Source organism: Gigantopelta aegis, chromosome 7 (assembly GCF_016097555.1).
Source record: "Gigantopelta aegis isolate Gae_Host chromosome 7, Gae_host_genome, whole genome shotgun sequence".
NCBI lineage: Eukaryota > Metazoa > Mollusca > Gastropoda > Neomphalida > Peltospiridae > Gigantopelta > Gigantopelta aegis.
In genome coordinates, this window is record NC_054705.1 from 16,415,269 (window position 1) to 16,432,768 (window position 17,500).

A 17,500-nucleotide genomic window follows, 5' to 3' on the forward strand; every position below is an offset into this window, starting at 1 on the left:
GGTAAGAAATCATTACACATTAACAAAAGGGTCAGCGAATTGGAACTTCCTCATAAAAAGACAACCACCCCCCCCCCCCCCCCACACACACACACACATACCTGCACAAACACACACACACACCAAAAATTATCAACAAGTTCACACCAAAAAACCCCACTTTATTAGCAAATATTCTATTACAGTGTAAGACTCCCACCAACAGATTAGCAATAAAGTGACAAACAAGCTTGGGACCAGTGCTATCTTTATGTAGGTACATTGCCACATATGCACTATTTCATCAGATGCATGTAGTCGGGTCGAACTGATTTGTGGCGAATTGGTTTGGGGACGAAACGTCAACTACCCACATTAATATATATATACCTCACAAAACCGGATCCTCTGTAAACCGGAATTCCTTCAAAAACGGACGTTTTTGCGTACCCGTTTTTAAATATCTGTACGGAACAGAACCTCTCTAAACCGGATACCTCTTAAAACCGGATTTATTTTTGGTCCCGAGGGTGTCCGGTTTAGAGGAGTTTCAATATATATATATATATATACGGTGTGTGTGTGTGTTTGTATGTATGTGTGTATGTATGTACACACACACACACACACACACACACACACACACACACACACAAACAAACACACACACACACACACACACACACACACAAACACACACACGCGCGCACAAACATATAGGTGAGCACTGTACGACCTGACCGAAATTCCTCCCTATCTATTCTCAGGTGTGACTTATAAACAACATAGTCGTGTTGTCGTGTAGTGCTTGATAATGGTGTGTTAAAAGACGCAGCGATAACGAATGGGGTGGAAACGTAACTCAGTGTCCCACACCCCTCCATTAGCAAAGCCCAAATCAATCAATCATCCTAGCTCGAGTACGCTGCCCTTCGAGAGCTCAGGCGCATTTTCAGGGGGTGGGGTTTTGGGGGTCAAAATCTACCAAAATCTATCATACTAATTTATTATCTAGAGACAAAGGGCTATTAAAAAGACACCATGACACTTTGACAGCCCAGTTGATACCAGTTCGACCAATATGACAGCTAAAATATATCATCAAACTCTTATGACGAAAACACGCGATGTTTGCCTACCATAGAGTAGGCAAAACTTTCCCCTCCAATACAATAATACTCCTCTTTTTGACATTAAATAGAGGATAATAAACGAGTTACTATTTATTATCAAATTTATATCCCGTGTGAAATAATGTTTACTTGCCACGAGCTTTAGCGAGTGACAAGTGAAAATTATTTCACGAGGGACATAAAGTTGATAATAACTGGAACCAAGTTTGTTATTCTATTTATTGCCCCAGCTTTTTTTTTTTTTAAAGTCTTTAATTTCAATATATAATAGACTGCAACGGTTACACGTCTTTGTATATAGAAACGACGTAAATTAAGTTACTGTTCTGGGTATTGCTTTAACTTTGTATTTTATTCACAGTTCACAGATAATTTTCATAATGAATTACATTAAACTACCATTTTATTACAAGTTTAACACTGAAACCAGAAAGACGTAAACACAAACGCTTTAAACTACGTGACGTCATTGTGTGTGCTTTACTAAATCGCGATGACGTCATATTTAGTACCGACACCCCATGATCACCCCTAATTACCCGGCATTTTTATGGATTATTACATGAACGTTTTGAAGTAGACTTTATATCACTGTGTTTCGCAGTCTCGCGACTGATGCAAACAGTGACAACAAACTCACCTGCGTTATTGGACTGGTAATATCTGATGACGAAACCTCGATTGGTTACGGAGCTGTCTGACTGGAAGGAAATGTACATCCTGTTTCCACTGCTGGGAACTGTGAGCGTGTTCTGCACAGTTCCACCCCACAGGGCGATTCTGGTACTGTTCCTGTCAGGTCCTGGAGAAAAAACACTTATAACTAAAAGAAACGAAAGACATTTTTTATTTAACGACGCACTCAACACATTTTATTTACGGTTATATGGCGTCACAGGGTTTGAGAGGAAACCCGCTGTCGCCACTACATGGGCTACTCTTCCGATTAGCAGCAAGGGATCTTTTATTTGCGTTTCCCACAGGCAGGATAGCACAAACCATGGCCTTTGTTGAACCAGTTATGGATCACTGGTCGGTGCAAGTGGTTTACACCTACCCATTGAACCTTGCGGAGCACTCACTCAGGGTTTGGAGTCGGTATCTGGATTAAAAATCCCATGCCTCGACTGGGATCCGAACCCAGTACCTACCAGCCTGTAGACCGATGGCCTGCCACGACGCCACCGAGGCCGGTCACTTATAAGTATTACATACTTGCCTCAACATATTATAAATATATATTATTAAACAAGCTTGTGCAGGGCTGTAACTATGGGTTTTTGTTGTTGTTGTTGTTTTTTAGGGGTGGAGGTGGGGGTGAGGAGAGAAGGGGTTGCAGATGAATTCTTGGAACGAACTAGCATGGAAGGGGCAATATATTAGGGGATCCAGGGGCATGACCCCAGGAAGTTTTGAAATCCAGAGGCTCTGAAATACCATTTTGCAGCCATTTCAATAGCAAGTATTTTATTTTATTTTATTTTTATATTTATATTTATTTATTTATTTATTTTTAATTATTATTATTTATTTTATTTATTTGTATTTTTATTTTATTTATTTATTTATTTTTTTATGTTTTCGGGGGGAGGGGACTATAGGTTTCATCTCCGTCCGCCTGTCTATATGTCTGTCTGTCTGTCCGTCCGTCCGTCCGTCTGTTCGTTCCGTCCGTTCGTCTGTCTCTGTATAGATGCCTGTCTGTCTATATATCGGTATGTTTGTCTGTCTACCTGCCTGCCTGCCTGCCTTCCTGTCTGACTGTCTGTCTGTCTGTCCTTCCGTCTGTCCCACATATAGTTTTACGGATGTTTGTTTCTTTCAGAATGCTTTGATATATTGAGCTCAAATTGTGTGTGTAGCTCTATTATGTACTGTTATAGATCAAGATTTTTTATGGCGATTTTTTTTTTCATGGCGCTTAACCCATTTTGGAAATAGAGTTATGGCCCTTAAACATAGGAAATATGATAATTTGTTTTCCGAACTTTTGTTTTGCAATGCCTGAAGATACTGAAATGAGATGAAATTTTGTATATACCTTTATTATGTATTGTTACTGATCATGTTTAACTTTGATGGTGATTTAGGAGATACGAAAACTTGTTGGGTTCGGATGGGGACATATATTGTTTTAGCAGTACTCTCAGAATGCTTGGTGCACGTGTGCTTCGTATGTTTTTTTAAATTTTTATTAACTCGGTTATGTTGAACCATAGCGCTAATAATTATATGATATTAAACTTCATACCATTTCATATCACAGTTAGGTCCCATCGTACACAGAGCTAAAGTCGTATGACGTGCTTTCACTTCATTAAATAAAATAAACTCTAGACTTACCATAGTACACAGTGATGAAGTCGTATGGTGGGCCTTCATGTTGTTAACCAAAACCGCACACAGAGATAAAGTCGTATGGTGGGCGTCCACGTCGTGAAACAAAACAAACTCTAGACTTACCATTGTACACAAAGATAAAGTCGTATGGTGAGCCTTCACTTCGTTAAACAAAACAAACTCTAGACTTACCACTGTACACAAAGATAAAGTCGTATGGTGAGCCTTCACTTCGTTAAACAAAACAAACTCTAGACTTACCATTGTACACAAAGATAAAGTCGTATGGTGAGCCTTCACTTCGTTAAACAAAACAAACTCTAGACTTACCATTGTACACAAAGATAAAGTCGTATGGTGAGCCTTCACTTCGTTAAACAAAACAAACTCTAGACTTACCATTGTACACAAAGATAAAGTCGTATGGTGGGCCTTCACTTCATTAAACAAAACAAACTGTAGACTTAACATCGCACACAGAGCTAAAGTCGTATGGTGGGCGTTCACTTCGTTAAACAAAAGAAGCTGTACATTTACCATTGTATACAGAGATAAAGTCGTAGATTCTGCCTTCTGTCCGACACTCGACCAGCTCTGCGATGATTGTCAGATTGCTGGACTCCGCCTGTATTAGCCACTCACACCGCTCATTACTATGCAAGAAAAAAAGAAGAAATATTATTATGCATATGGTTAAAAATATCTTAGTTTATATCAGAGGTTACGTAACACTTCGACGTCATACAATGATGGCATTGATAAAGGTACACTACAAGCTTACCGGAACCTCAGTCAGAATTAAAATTGATTATGGGCAATAAACTCCCTACCATTTCGCATCATGTTTATGTCCCTCGTGAAATAATTTATTTCACTCAGGACACAAACGTGATATGAAATGGAAACTAGTTTAATATCATATAAATATTAACGAAGGATTACAGCTAAAACTGGCCATTTTGAAAATTATGGTTTGAAGAAATCAGTTTTAACATTTAAAAAAAAAAAAAAAAGCCAGAAAAGAAAGCAATTCTTCTTCTTTGTTTTGTTTTGTTTTGTGGTTGTTGTTGGGTTATTATTATTATTATTATTTATTATTATTATTAGTAAAATATATTCCATTGTGCCCAGAACATAGATGCAGTGTCAGGACAGGGGTACCTTGAGCTCACTGTCTCACAATATTTTGTATGTTACATATGGTATACTAGTGACTTCCCTAAAAATTAGGCAAGGCATGGTAGACCAAACACTTGTGGGACATTTTCACCATTTTCGGGGCACTTGTTTTTCATTAAAAATACACAAAAAATGTAATTTATGTGTTTCCTTTAATATATGAATGACAAAAGATATAAAAGGCATATTTTATTAATTAATAATACATTTTTTTTTGTGTTTTATAAAGGCAATTTTAGAATTGATTACAGAAAAAGACTTGTTTAATCTCAGGGCAGCACGGCGCTGACTGAGGTAAGATGGTGCTGCAAAATGCCAAAACAAGCTGGGGAAAACACTATATACATAGTTTTCCATACATACATATAAATGGCAATATATATATATATATATATATACAAAAAATTGTTGGGTTCGGATGGGGACATATATTGTTTTAGCAGTACTCTCAGAATGCTTGGTGCACGTGTGCTTCGTATGTTTTGTTTTTATAAGCTCGGTTATGTTGAACCATAGCGATAATAATAATAATAATAATAATAATAATAAAAAAAAAAAAAATAAAATAATAATATATATATATATATATATATATATATATATATATATATATATATATATATATATATATATATATATATATATATATATATATGTATGAATGAATATGTATATGTATATATATATATATATATATATATAGTCGAATAGGCATAATCAAACACACCTTATGTATATTTTTGTTGTTGATGTTGTGTTTGTTTTGTTTTGTTTTGTTTGCGGGTGGGGTTGTTGTTTTTTGTTGATTTTTAAAAAATATTTGTTATCTGGGGCCAAAACGAAAACGAAAAGATGTCGCAACTACACGGAATTAACATAAATACAAAATTGTTATAAAAAGGTGTGTGAAGGAGCAGTAAGTTCAAAGAAGGTATTTTAGAAATAATATAAATAACAAATATAAAGTTTAATAAGATTGTATCATTGTTTGAAATATATTATACCACTGCTCACACTGTTTCTTAAAATTTTCATAATTACCATTTTCAAATAAGATACATTTTTCAGTTTCCAGCTTTTCTTTAATTCTGTTTTTCAAGGCAAAGAAGTTTAATTTTAAGGTTTTATTTCTGTGGTATAAAAATATTATATTTATGTCAATATTTAACATATTTATTGCATATGTATTTGTTTGCTTAAGCAGACGCAAAATGGCAATATGTTAATCTATATTTATGCAGTCTCATATAGTATTGTATATCCAGTTTGTAATATTTTTCCAAGTAACAATCATACAATAGATATCCAATGGCCTCTGGCATACCATTATAAAACGTATTATTTGGATTAATATAATGTGTTGCATATAGAAATGTGTTAGTAGTGAGAAATCTGTGTAGAATGTTGTACTGAAACCATAGTATATTTGTATCTCTAATGCATTTAAAAGGTATATTGTAAAATATTTTCCATTCTGTTGGTGAATAACACAATTCTTTATTTTAATATTTTAATTGATATTTTGGAATGGCTCTTGTGTAGCATAGTAATTAATATATCTATCTACATCCCAATGTATCTTTAAGAAGTTGTTTTAGCTTGTTGGGGTATACTGGTTTATCGTTTGTAATTGACTCCTATATTCCATAAATATATCTTACATAAATACCTATGAAACATTTCAGTGCATTAATAAAATAAGCATACTCTATAATAAAGGGTATTTTATATTAAAGTTTGCTATCAAATCACATAAATGTAGAAATCCTCCATCAGTATTAACTAAATCACTAATGAAAAAACTTCCTTTTCTGCATATTTAAAAACAAAATTAAAATAGGTTTCTTATTTTTTAATATTTCACTGTTAAACCAAATATTTATACCAGCTATATTGTTTTCATTTTCTGTTGGCTGTTTACACTGGATGTTTCGCCAATTATGAAGAACATATTCCCAAAACGGGTTAGTCATAATTTTAATTTTTAAATTAATAAAATGATCGCCATATATAAAGAGTTCTCTGATTAATATACATGTACGTGACGAGAAAAGACATGTCAAATTTGTATTAATTAAAAGTACCCGTATCCACGTTGACTTTAATGATATTATATACGTAGATAGTTTATTACTTTTTACCTTCTCACGCCCCCCCCCCCCCCACCACACACACACCACGATTTTATGGTCCTGAATTATAACTTTTTAAAAAACTTTGTCAGGTTTATTTCGTCAAATTATTTTCTAAAATCGTTTATTTAACTTTTTAACTATAACTGGTTTGATGGTGCCAAAATTTGCAAATAACATTTTGGTAATATTAACGTTGTTAACGTTGTGATTCTGCCAAATAGTGTAAGTTTACGGTCAAGAGTCCCAGATTCGCTTGACTTTTCGCTCCAGCCTGTACACCACGACTAGTACACCAAAGGCCGTGGCATGTGCTATCCTGTCTGTGGGACGGTGTATATAAAAGATCCCTCGCTGCTAATCGAAACGAGTAGCCCATGAAGTGGCGACAGCGGGTTTCCTCTCTCAATATTTGTGTGGTCCTTAACCATATGTCCGACGCCATATAACCGTAAATAAAATGTATTGGTGCATCGTTAAATAAAACATTTCCATTCCTCTCTTAATATCTGTGAGGTCCTTAACCATATGTCCGACGCCATATAACCATAAATAAAATGTGTTGAGTGCGTCGTTAAATAAAATAAAATAAAAACATTTCTGTTTTATATGCAATTCGTATCAAAACATTTGTCGAGACGAGCAGCTATTTTTTTAAAATGTTATACGTACTTGTCATAGTGATTTGGATAGCCAGGGGAGGTAAATGTCTGGACGGTGGAGTTTGCTGTCAAGTTGTAGAAACACATAGAATCTGAAATACAAAAGGTGAATATGTCGTAAAATAGTTAGATATAAACATAAACATGTTATCACCAGAAACACTCTCACATTTATCTATACCATGGGTACGGGATTTAGCTCAGGCGGTTGAGTGCTCGCTTGAGGTGCATTCGTCGCAAGATCGAACCACTTCGGTGGATCCATTCTACGGATTGGGGTTTTCTCTCTCGTTTCAACAAGTGCACCACAACTGGTCAAAGGCAATGGTATGTGCTTTTCTGTCTCTGACAAAGTGCATATAAAACATCCCTTGCTGCATTAGGAAAGATGTAGCGGGCTTCCTCTGATGACTATGAGTCAGAATTATCAAATGTTTCACATCCAATAGCCGATAATTAATAAATCACTCGTTAGATATATCAACCTTTAACTCTCCAACAGCCACAATGTATAACAATGTATAATAAAGGTGTCTATAACTAGTGCTAAAGACAATGCCTACTGCACATGGTGTTGAAATGAGTACCCTCGCTTTCCCCATACCGTAAACAATACGTTATAAGGTTAAACCCAAACCGACTAAACCAAAACATACAAAGATAACAAAATGAAGCAAGAAGAAGGTAACCTTCCTCAAGAGACCGGCCTCGGTGGCGTCGTGGCAGGCCATCGGTCTACAGGCCGGTAGGTACTGGGTTCGGATCCCAGTCGAGGAATGAACTTTTTAATCCAGATACCGACTCCAAACCCTGAGTGAGTACCCCGCAAGGCTCAGTGGGTGGGTGTAAACCGCTTGCACCGACCAGTGATCCATAACTGGTTTAACAAAGGTCATGGTTTGTGCTATCCTGCATGTGGGAAGCGCACCTAAAAGATCCCTTGCTGGCTGTCGTAAAAGAGTAGCCTATGTGGCGACAGCGGGTTTGCTCTAAATAAATCTGTGTGGTCCTTAACCATATGTCTGACGCCATATAACCGTAAATAAAATGTGTTGAGTACGTCGTTAAATAAAACACTTCTTTCTTTCTTTCCTTCCTCAAGAAGCAAACACACATACATACACATACACATAAAACACTAACCCACATACATACACATACACATAAACACTAACACACATACATACACATAAACACTAACCCACATACATACACATACACATAAACACTAACCCACATACATACACATACACATAAACACTAACCCACATACATACACATACACATAAACACTAACCCACATACATACACAGACACATAAGCACTAACCCACATACATACACAGAAACATAAGCACTAACCGACATACATACACATACACATAAACACTAACCCACATACATACACATATACATAAACACTAACCCACATACATACACATACACATAAACACTAACCCACATACAAACACAGACACATAAACACTAACACACATACATACACAGACAAATAAACACTAACACATATACATACACAGACACATACACACTAACACACACTCATACACATACACATAAACACTAACACACATACATACACAAACACATACACACATAAACACAAACAGACACAGATACATAAACAATAACACACATACACACACACACAGACACATAAACACTAAAACACACACACACACACACACACACAGACATAGATACATAAACAATAACACACATACAAACACACATACACATAAACACTAACACACATACACACACACACACATGACACACACACACACACACACACACACACACATACAGACACATACACATAAACACTAGCACACATACATACAGAGACACATCAACATTTAGACACACTCATACACAGACACATAAACACTAACACACATACACACACACACACACACACACACAAATAGAGAGACACAGACACATCAACACTAACACACTTACATACACAGATACATAACAACTAACACACACACACACACATACACACACACGCACACACACGCACACACACACATACATATAATTACTAACACACACTCATACACAGACAACTAAACACTAACATACATACATACACAGACACAGACACATACACACACACACACACACACACACAGAGAGAGAGAGAGAGAGAGAGAGAGAGAGAGAGAGAGAGAGAGAGAGAGAGAGAGAGAGAGAGAGAGAGAGAGACATAAACACTAACACACATATATACACAGACACACAAACACTAACACACACACACACACACACACACACAGAGACATAAACACTAACACACATACATACACAGACACATAAACACTAACACACACCCATACACATACACATAATCACTAACACACATACACACACACACACACACACACACGCACACGCACACATACACACATACATACAGCACAGACACATAACAACTAACACACACACACACACATACACACACACGCACACACACGCACACACACACATACATATAATTACTAACACACACTCATACACAGACAACTAAACACTAACATACATACATACACAGACACAGACACATACACACACACACACACACACACACACACACAGAGAGAGAGAGAGAGAGAGAGAGAGAGAGAGAGAGACATAAACACTAACACACATATATACACAGACACACAAACACTAACACACACACACACACACACACACAGAGACATAAACACTAACACACATACATACACAGACACATAAACACTAACACACACCCATACACATACACATAATCACTAACACACATACACACACACACACACACACACGCACACGCACACATACACACATACATACAGCACAGACACATAAAAACTAACACGCACGAACACACACACACACACACACACTCACAGACAGACAGACAGGCATACACATACACATAAACACTAACACACATTCATACACAGACACATCAACACTAACGCGCGCGCACACACACACACACACACATACACACACAGACAGACACACACACACAGACAGACAGACACACACACACACACACACACACATATATATAGGTGAGCACTGTACGACCTGAGCGAGTTTCCGCTCTATCTATTTTCAGGTGTGACTTGTAAACAACATGGTTGTGTTGTCGTGTAGTGCTTGATAATGGAAAGAAAGAAAAAAATGTTTTATTTAACGACGCACTCAACACATTTTATTTACGGTTATATGGCGTCAGACATATGGTTAAGGACCACACAGATTTTGAGAGGAAACCCGCTGTCGCCACTACATGGGCTACTCTTCCTATCTTTTATTTGCGCTTCCCATAGGCAGGACAGCACAAACCATGGCCTTTGTTGAACCAGTTATGTATCAATGGTCGGTGGAAGTGGTTTACATCTACCCACTGAGCCTTGCGGAGCACTCACTCAGGGTTTGGAGTCGGTATCTGGATTAAAAATCTCATGCCTCGACTGGGATCTGAGCCCAGTACCTACCAGCCTGTAGACAGATGGCCTACCACGACGCCACCGAGGCCGGTGCTTGATAATGGTGTTTTAAGTGACGCAGCGGCAACGAATGGGGTGGAAACTTAACTCAGTGTCCCACACCCCTCCATTAGCAAAGTCCAAATCAATCAATCATCCTAGCTCGAGTACGCTGCCCTTCGAGAGCTCAGGTGCATTTTCAAGGGGTGGGGTTTTGGGGGTCAAAATCTACCAAAACCTACTACTAAACAAAATCGATCATACTAATTTATTAACTAGATACAAAGGGCTATTAAAAAAAACAACATGATACTTTGACAGCCCAGGTGATACCAATTCGATTAATATGACAGTTATAATCTGTCATCAGACAACTTTTATGACGAAAACACGGGATGTTTGCCTACCATAGAGTAGGCAAAACTTTCCCCTCCAATACAATAATACTCTTCTTTTAGACATTAAATAGAGGATAATAAACGAGTTACTAGTTGTTATCAAATTTAAATCCCGAGTGAAATAATGTGAAATAATGTTTACTTGCCACGAGTGACAAGTGAAAATTATTTCACGAGGGACATACATTTGATAATAACTGGTACCAAGTTTGTCATTCTATTTATTGGCCCAGCTTTTCTTTTTTTTTTTTCTTTTTTTTTTTAAAGTCTTTAATTTCGATATATAATAGACTGCAACAGTTACACGTCTTTGTATATAGAAACGACGTAAATTAAGTTACCCTTCCGAATATTGCTTTAACTTTGTATTTTATTCACTCAACACAGATAGTTTTCATAATGAATTACATTAAACTACCATTTTATTACAAGTTTAACACTGAAACCAGAAAGACGTAAACGCAAACGCTTTAAACTACGTGACGTCATTGTGTGCGCTTTGCTAAATCGTGATGAAGTCATATTTAGTACCAACAAGGTGATTGGTTGTTGGCGTCAAATCATCCAATAGTAGTGTACGTTAAACCAATGCATGATAATTTCTCAGTGATTTTTATTTCCCCCGTTATGAGTGCCTGCTGGGGTAATAAATACTAGTACCTTTACATTGATTACTGATCATTTTCGTCATAGTGGTAAAGCGCTCGCCTGATGCGCGGTTGGTCTAGGATCGATCCCCGTTGGTAGGCCCATTTCGGCTATTTCTCGTTCCAGCCAGTGCACCACGACTGGTATATCAAAGACCGTGGTATGTGCTTTCCTATGTGTGGGAAAGCGCATATAAAATATCCATTGTTCCATTAGGAAAAATGTAGCGGGTTTCCTCTGATGACTACGTGTCAGAGTTACCAAATGTTTGACATCCAATAGCCGATGATTAATAAATCAGTGTGCTCTAGTGGCGTCTTTAAAAAAAACGAACTTTACTTTTCGAATTTGATGATGACAAATATTTCACATATTCATCTTTAATGCACACACTATTTAGGAAAAAAAACCGGTAGCACCTAACTATTCAACCGAACCACTGTTGAAAAGAGCGCAGTGGTAAAAAAAAACCCGCCTGATGTGCAGTCGTTCTATGATCGATCCCCGTCGGTGGGCCAACAGGGCTATTTCTCGTCCCAGCCAGTGCACCACGACTGGTATATTAAAGACCGTGGTATGTGTTATTCTATCTGTTACTAATTGAAAAATGCAGCGGGTTTCCTCTCTAAGACTAATATTTTGTCAAATTATGAAATGTTTGACATCCAATAGCATATGATTTATACATCAATGTGCTCTAGTGGTGTCGTTAAACAAAACAAACTGTATTTAGGTTGAAGGAGGTGCTGTCGGGTTTCTTCCTTTAGTTTGAGTAGTATTGATTGATATGTTTAAAAAAATCAAGGTCAAACAGAGGATTATTTTTGTATTAGAGCGACAGTCTTTGCCTACTTATTATTTGGCATAACTAAAACAATTTAAATGTAAATGTGAACTCAAACTGTTTTAGTTAAAACTGGTATAAGGCGGAAGTTACAGAGACGTCACTGTCAGAAGAAGCAGTAAGTGCGTTAGCAACGGCCTAGCAGACTCCTAGTCAATTTTAGTTTGATAGGCCTACCTTGCGCATGCTCTGATAACTACACTTCCGCCTTCTATCGGTATACCTGGCATACGTTCAGCCAGCGAACGTTTCGCTAACAGTCGCGAAATATTTGATTGGTTCCCGACGTGGCCATTTGATTTACCGTGAAGTGCATAAATCAGTCTAGCGGACGTTTTTCTGCTCGGTATGGCTGAACGCAGCCCTGTTATTCGTGTAACACTCATAAAACCAAAAGTATTTTTTGCTAAATCAGTATTATAGTTAAACCAGTATAATTACAAACTTTCCGAATTTATACGATTTACTGTATTCTGATTGGCTGACGTCACTAAAAAACCAAGCGTTATCCTTCCATAAACCTCATAAAAATACGTCATCACGGAAGACCAGGATCGATTGAAACTATTTTTAGCTGGATGGGCGAGAAGCCCAATGACCCAGTTCGGTGATCGTTTTAAAAATAGAACAAGGAAGTGACCTGTTTTCTCGATTAAAAAAATAAGGGAAACTGGATGAGATATTCATGTTATAAATAAATAAAAATTACAATATATTTTTTATTTGTTTTTATTCTGTTAAAAAAAACACCCAAAACATCCAATAGTATGTATACATGTATTCCTACGCTTATTTACAGAACATGGCTGACGGTAAGAACGAAAGAAATTATTTTTCAGTGTTTTAAGGTACACTTCTTGTACTGTTTGTAATTATAAGAATTGTTTCTCATTTTTTAGGAATTTATCGATGTATAAAAGTCACAAATGTAGTATAAAATCGCTTCGTTACGCTACGCGATTTTATACCATTTGTGACTTATACATCGATCAATTCCTAAAAAATGAGAAACAATTCTTATTTATCTTGTGTAAGTGTGAACACAGCTTAAGACTGTCCGACCGTTCGTCTAGCACTGGAGCGGCAGAGTAGTACCAGGCTGTCCGTCATCCGTACTCACACAAACCTGTTAGAGAGCAACTAGGAGGATGAAGGCTGGGGTGGGGGTGGGGGTGGGGGTGTCGGTTGTGACATTGTTATGGCTTATTACATTACCATTGTGGAGAAGACACTATGTTACTGTACCCTGCATATGTTTTGACTATCAGCCCCACTAGTGTGAAGCTAGTTACTGCCCTGCAGTCCCACCACTGTTACAAGGGGATAGGTGTGTTTGTGGGTGGGGGGAGGGGGAGATGGAGGGGGCATTCTTATGAATTATTACACGGAAGGCTTAGAGAAGACCCTCTGTTACTGTACCCTGCTTCTGTTTCGACTACCACACCACCCTCACTAGTTTGAGGCTAGTTACTGCCTTGTAGCCCCAATACTGTTGCGAGGGTGGGGATGGGGGGGGGGTAGTCAGTGGCGTAGGCAGGATTTTGTATTGGGGGGGGGGGGTTGCACCTGGCAGCCAAGTAAACAATAATATCGAGTATGCCACTAATCACCCCTAATTTTCCGGGATTCGGGGGGGGGGGGGGGGTGGGTGGCATTTTTATGGATTATTACATGAACGTTTTGAAGTAGACTTTATATCACTGTGTTTCGCAGTCTCGCGACTGATGCATACAGTGACAACAAACTCACCTGCGTTATTGGACATTTTATTTACGGTTATATGGCGTCAGACATATGGTTAAGGACCACACAGGGTTTGAGAGGAAACCCGCTGTCGCCACTACATGGGCTACTCTTCCGATTAGCAGCAAGGGATCTTTTATTTGCGCTTCCCACAGGCAGAATAGCACAAACCATGGACTTTGTTGAACCAGTTATGTATCACTTGTCGATGCAAGTGGTTTACACCTACCCATTGAGCCTTGCGGAGCACTCACTCAAGGTTTGGAGTCGCTATCTGGATTTAAAATCCCATGCCTCGACTGGGATCCGAACCCAGTACCTACCAGCCTGTAGACCGATGGCCTGCCACGACGCCACCGAGGACGGTCACTTATAAGTATTACACATTTGCCCCAACATATTATAAATATATATTATTACACAAGCTTGTGCAGGGCTGTAACTATGGGTTTTTGTTGTTGTTGTTGTTGTTGTTGTTTTTTAGGGGTGGAGGTGGGGGTGGGGAGAGAAGGGGTTGCAGATGAATTGTTGGAGCGAACTAGCATGGAAGGGGCAATATATTAGGGGATCCGGGGGCATGACCCCAGGAAGTTTTGAAATCCAGAGGCTCTGAAATACCATTTTGCAGCCATTTCAATAGCAAGTATTTTATTTTATTTTATTTTATTTACACAGACATACACACACACACACACACACACACACACACACACACACACACACACACACAAACACACGGAATTACAAGAAAATACACACACACACACACATACACACAGTTACATACACGCACATATCCACCATCCCACAGACAGGACAACACATACCTCGGCCCAGAGTGCTACGTACTGCTCCGAAATAACGAAAGATCTTCTCAACAACGGGTGTGTATGACCAAACAAAAGTAATTCATTTATACAGCGATTGTACCTTTAACGTCACCTGTAACTGATAAGTGAACTTACCCGAGGAAATGTCCTTAATGAATGATGAATATATGAGAAACAATGTTAATAATAATCCGTATTTCCAAATCATGTTGCTGATTGAAAATATTATTCAACTTCCTTGTGGGGATCAAAACCGGATTTTCTTTATACGACGTCACACTACAAAGTAGCGTGTATGTAGGGTGGGTTGCTTGAGTAGTCATGTGAGGTATTGTGCAATTTCTGTCCTCGGTTGCGCTTGGTTGACGTGCGTAAATAGGACCTGAGAACACTACACCAAGGCAGTTCAGCAATGATCACACGATGTAGGGTAGCCGCGAGCTAGATACGGAGAGAGAGTATAACCGTCCAAACATCCGTCCAGCCTTTGAACGACAGAGTACTCGGTCTACGGGTAGGGAAACAATTGCAATCTGGGCGGAGTCCTCTATTCTTGACATTCCCAGTCTGGAGCTCCACGCGGTAAGACGTGTTTGTTTTGCGTGTGCACACTGCACGTGCTTTCGTGTGCTCGACTTGGGGGTCCTTCATTTCGTTGTTTTTGTCAGCGAAATTAAGTTTTGTACTGGGATGTATGCGGCCATTGGAACTGATTGAACGCTGGAACGCTTCTCGTTTCGACAGCCTGCACCACCAGGTTGGATTCTTTTTTAGCGAGATTCCTTGCCTCCACGTCATTTCTCCGTCTGACTGTCGACTTGGTTTTTTTCGTGACTCGTATGATGGCCATTCTGCAGAACGCCACGGTTGTTCGCGTTTAGTCTCTACATGTCCGAGCCTGTCCTAGCAGCACTGGAAGATTGACCGCCCCACTCTAAGAAGAAATAGGAAGCGGGGTCGGCCCCTACTACTCTTTTTCTAGACTTTACCTTGCTTTATAGTGATACCATCTCGTATCCTCCGGAGTCGGGCCCGTCCGCACCACTATACCAAACTATGACGACTGGACTATACCCTAGTCTGATACTCTCTCTCGTTCAGACGGATCCATCTTCTCAAGATCTGTATTTCAGCACAGCACTACACCTTCAACGTCTATCGACTGTCAATCTAGGGGTTTTCTTGACGGGCTGCAACCCATCTCGTCCCTACAAGCTGTGCACCCTAACGGCCTTAACGAGGCCACTCGCGTGGACATATCGATCGGACTTTAAATTTTTAGATCTGCGTTCAAAATTTTATGTCGAAAATACTTTTAAATATTATTAAATAGTCCGATCCTCTCTTCTTTCTCTTATTTAATTTTCGACTGTCCTTCTAAAATGCTCCAAATTATATAAATATTCGGCCGAGCAGTCAATTCTTTTTATTTTTGGCTTGTAACCTTTTTATTTTTTTTATTTATTCTATTAACTTTTTTACTAATTGCTATTTTCAAAATTCTGCCCATTTTCACCCTCCCCCCCCCCTCCCCCCTTCCATCCCGAGTCATGCCACCGATCTTATCGGAGGTCGGAATCGGGATGGGCGTGTTCGAAACCCTAGTGGTATATGGGCACGTTAAACTAGTTATCATCATCATCACCATCTATTCTTGATGAAATAATTAATTCAGCCCTGTTTATGGCGAGGAGCTCGTTCATCAACACCAATCAAGTACATAGCATTAATTCTAAGGTCACACTCTCACAGATCGCAGAAACTATTATAAATGTAAATAATTTGTTTTGGTTTTACATCCACAATTGATGAAACCTTTTGGGTGTCTCTTCTGCTTCTCTTGTCAGGACCGAATTTAGCCTGAAGGAAATTGGGTTTTGTACAAGACGAATCACAGCACAGTAACAGAGGGTCTTCTCCAGATCAGGGTCTTAGGCAGAGTGTGTGTGTGTGTGTGTGGGGGGGGGGGGGGTCGGGGGCATTGCCAGCTGAGCCTAAACTGTTCAGGGAATAAAATATGTTCATGAAAATTATATATATATATATATATATATATATATAGTGTCTCTTAGGTCCATATTCGAAGCTCCAGGTCCAGGTAGAA

General features: G+C 38.6%; 1 protein-coding gene across 1 annotated transcript; it reads right to left on the bottom strand.

Annotated features, from left to right (window-relative positions):
• Positions 1–1,660: 1,660 nt before the first annotated feature.
• On the bottom strand, positions 1,661–15,709 carry LOC121377933 (deleted in malignant brain tumors 1 protein-like). Its single transcript, XM_041506028.1, has 4 exons — positions 15,532–15,709; positions 7,436–7,517; positions 3,990–4,105; positions 1,661–1,914 (listed from the first exon to the last, which is right to left on the bottom strand). Exons 1-4 carry the CDS (start codon positions 15,602–15,604, stop codon positions 1,661–1,663), a joined length of 525 nt encoding a protein of 174 aa, XP_041361962.1. The 5' UTR covers positions 15,605–15,709.
• Between the last annotated feature and the right edge of the window lie 1,791 nt (positions 15,710–17,500).

Bases quoted from the DNA above. Each gene is read 5' to 3' on its own strand.
- LOC121377933 (XM_041506028.1), bottom strand. From the start codon at position 15,604: ATGATTTGGAAATACGGATTATTATTAACATTGTTTCTCATATATTCA. The intron at 7,518-15,531 runs GTAAGTTCACTT...TTTGTATTTCAG, and splicing joins CATTAAGGACATTTCCTCGG to ATTCTATGTGTTTCTACAAC. The intron at 1,915-3,989 runs GTAAATGTACAG...TTTTTTCTCCAG, and splicing joins CTTTATCTCTGTATACAATG to GACCTGACAGGAACAGTACC.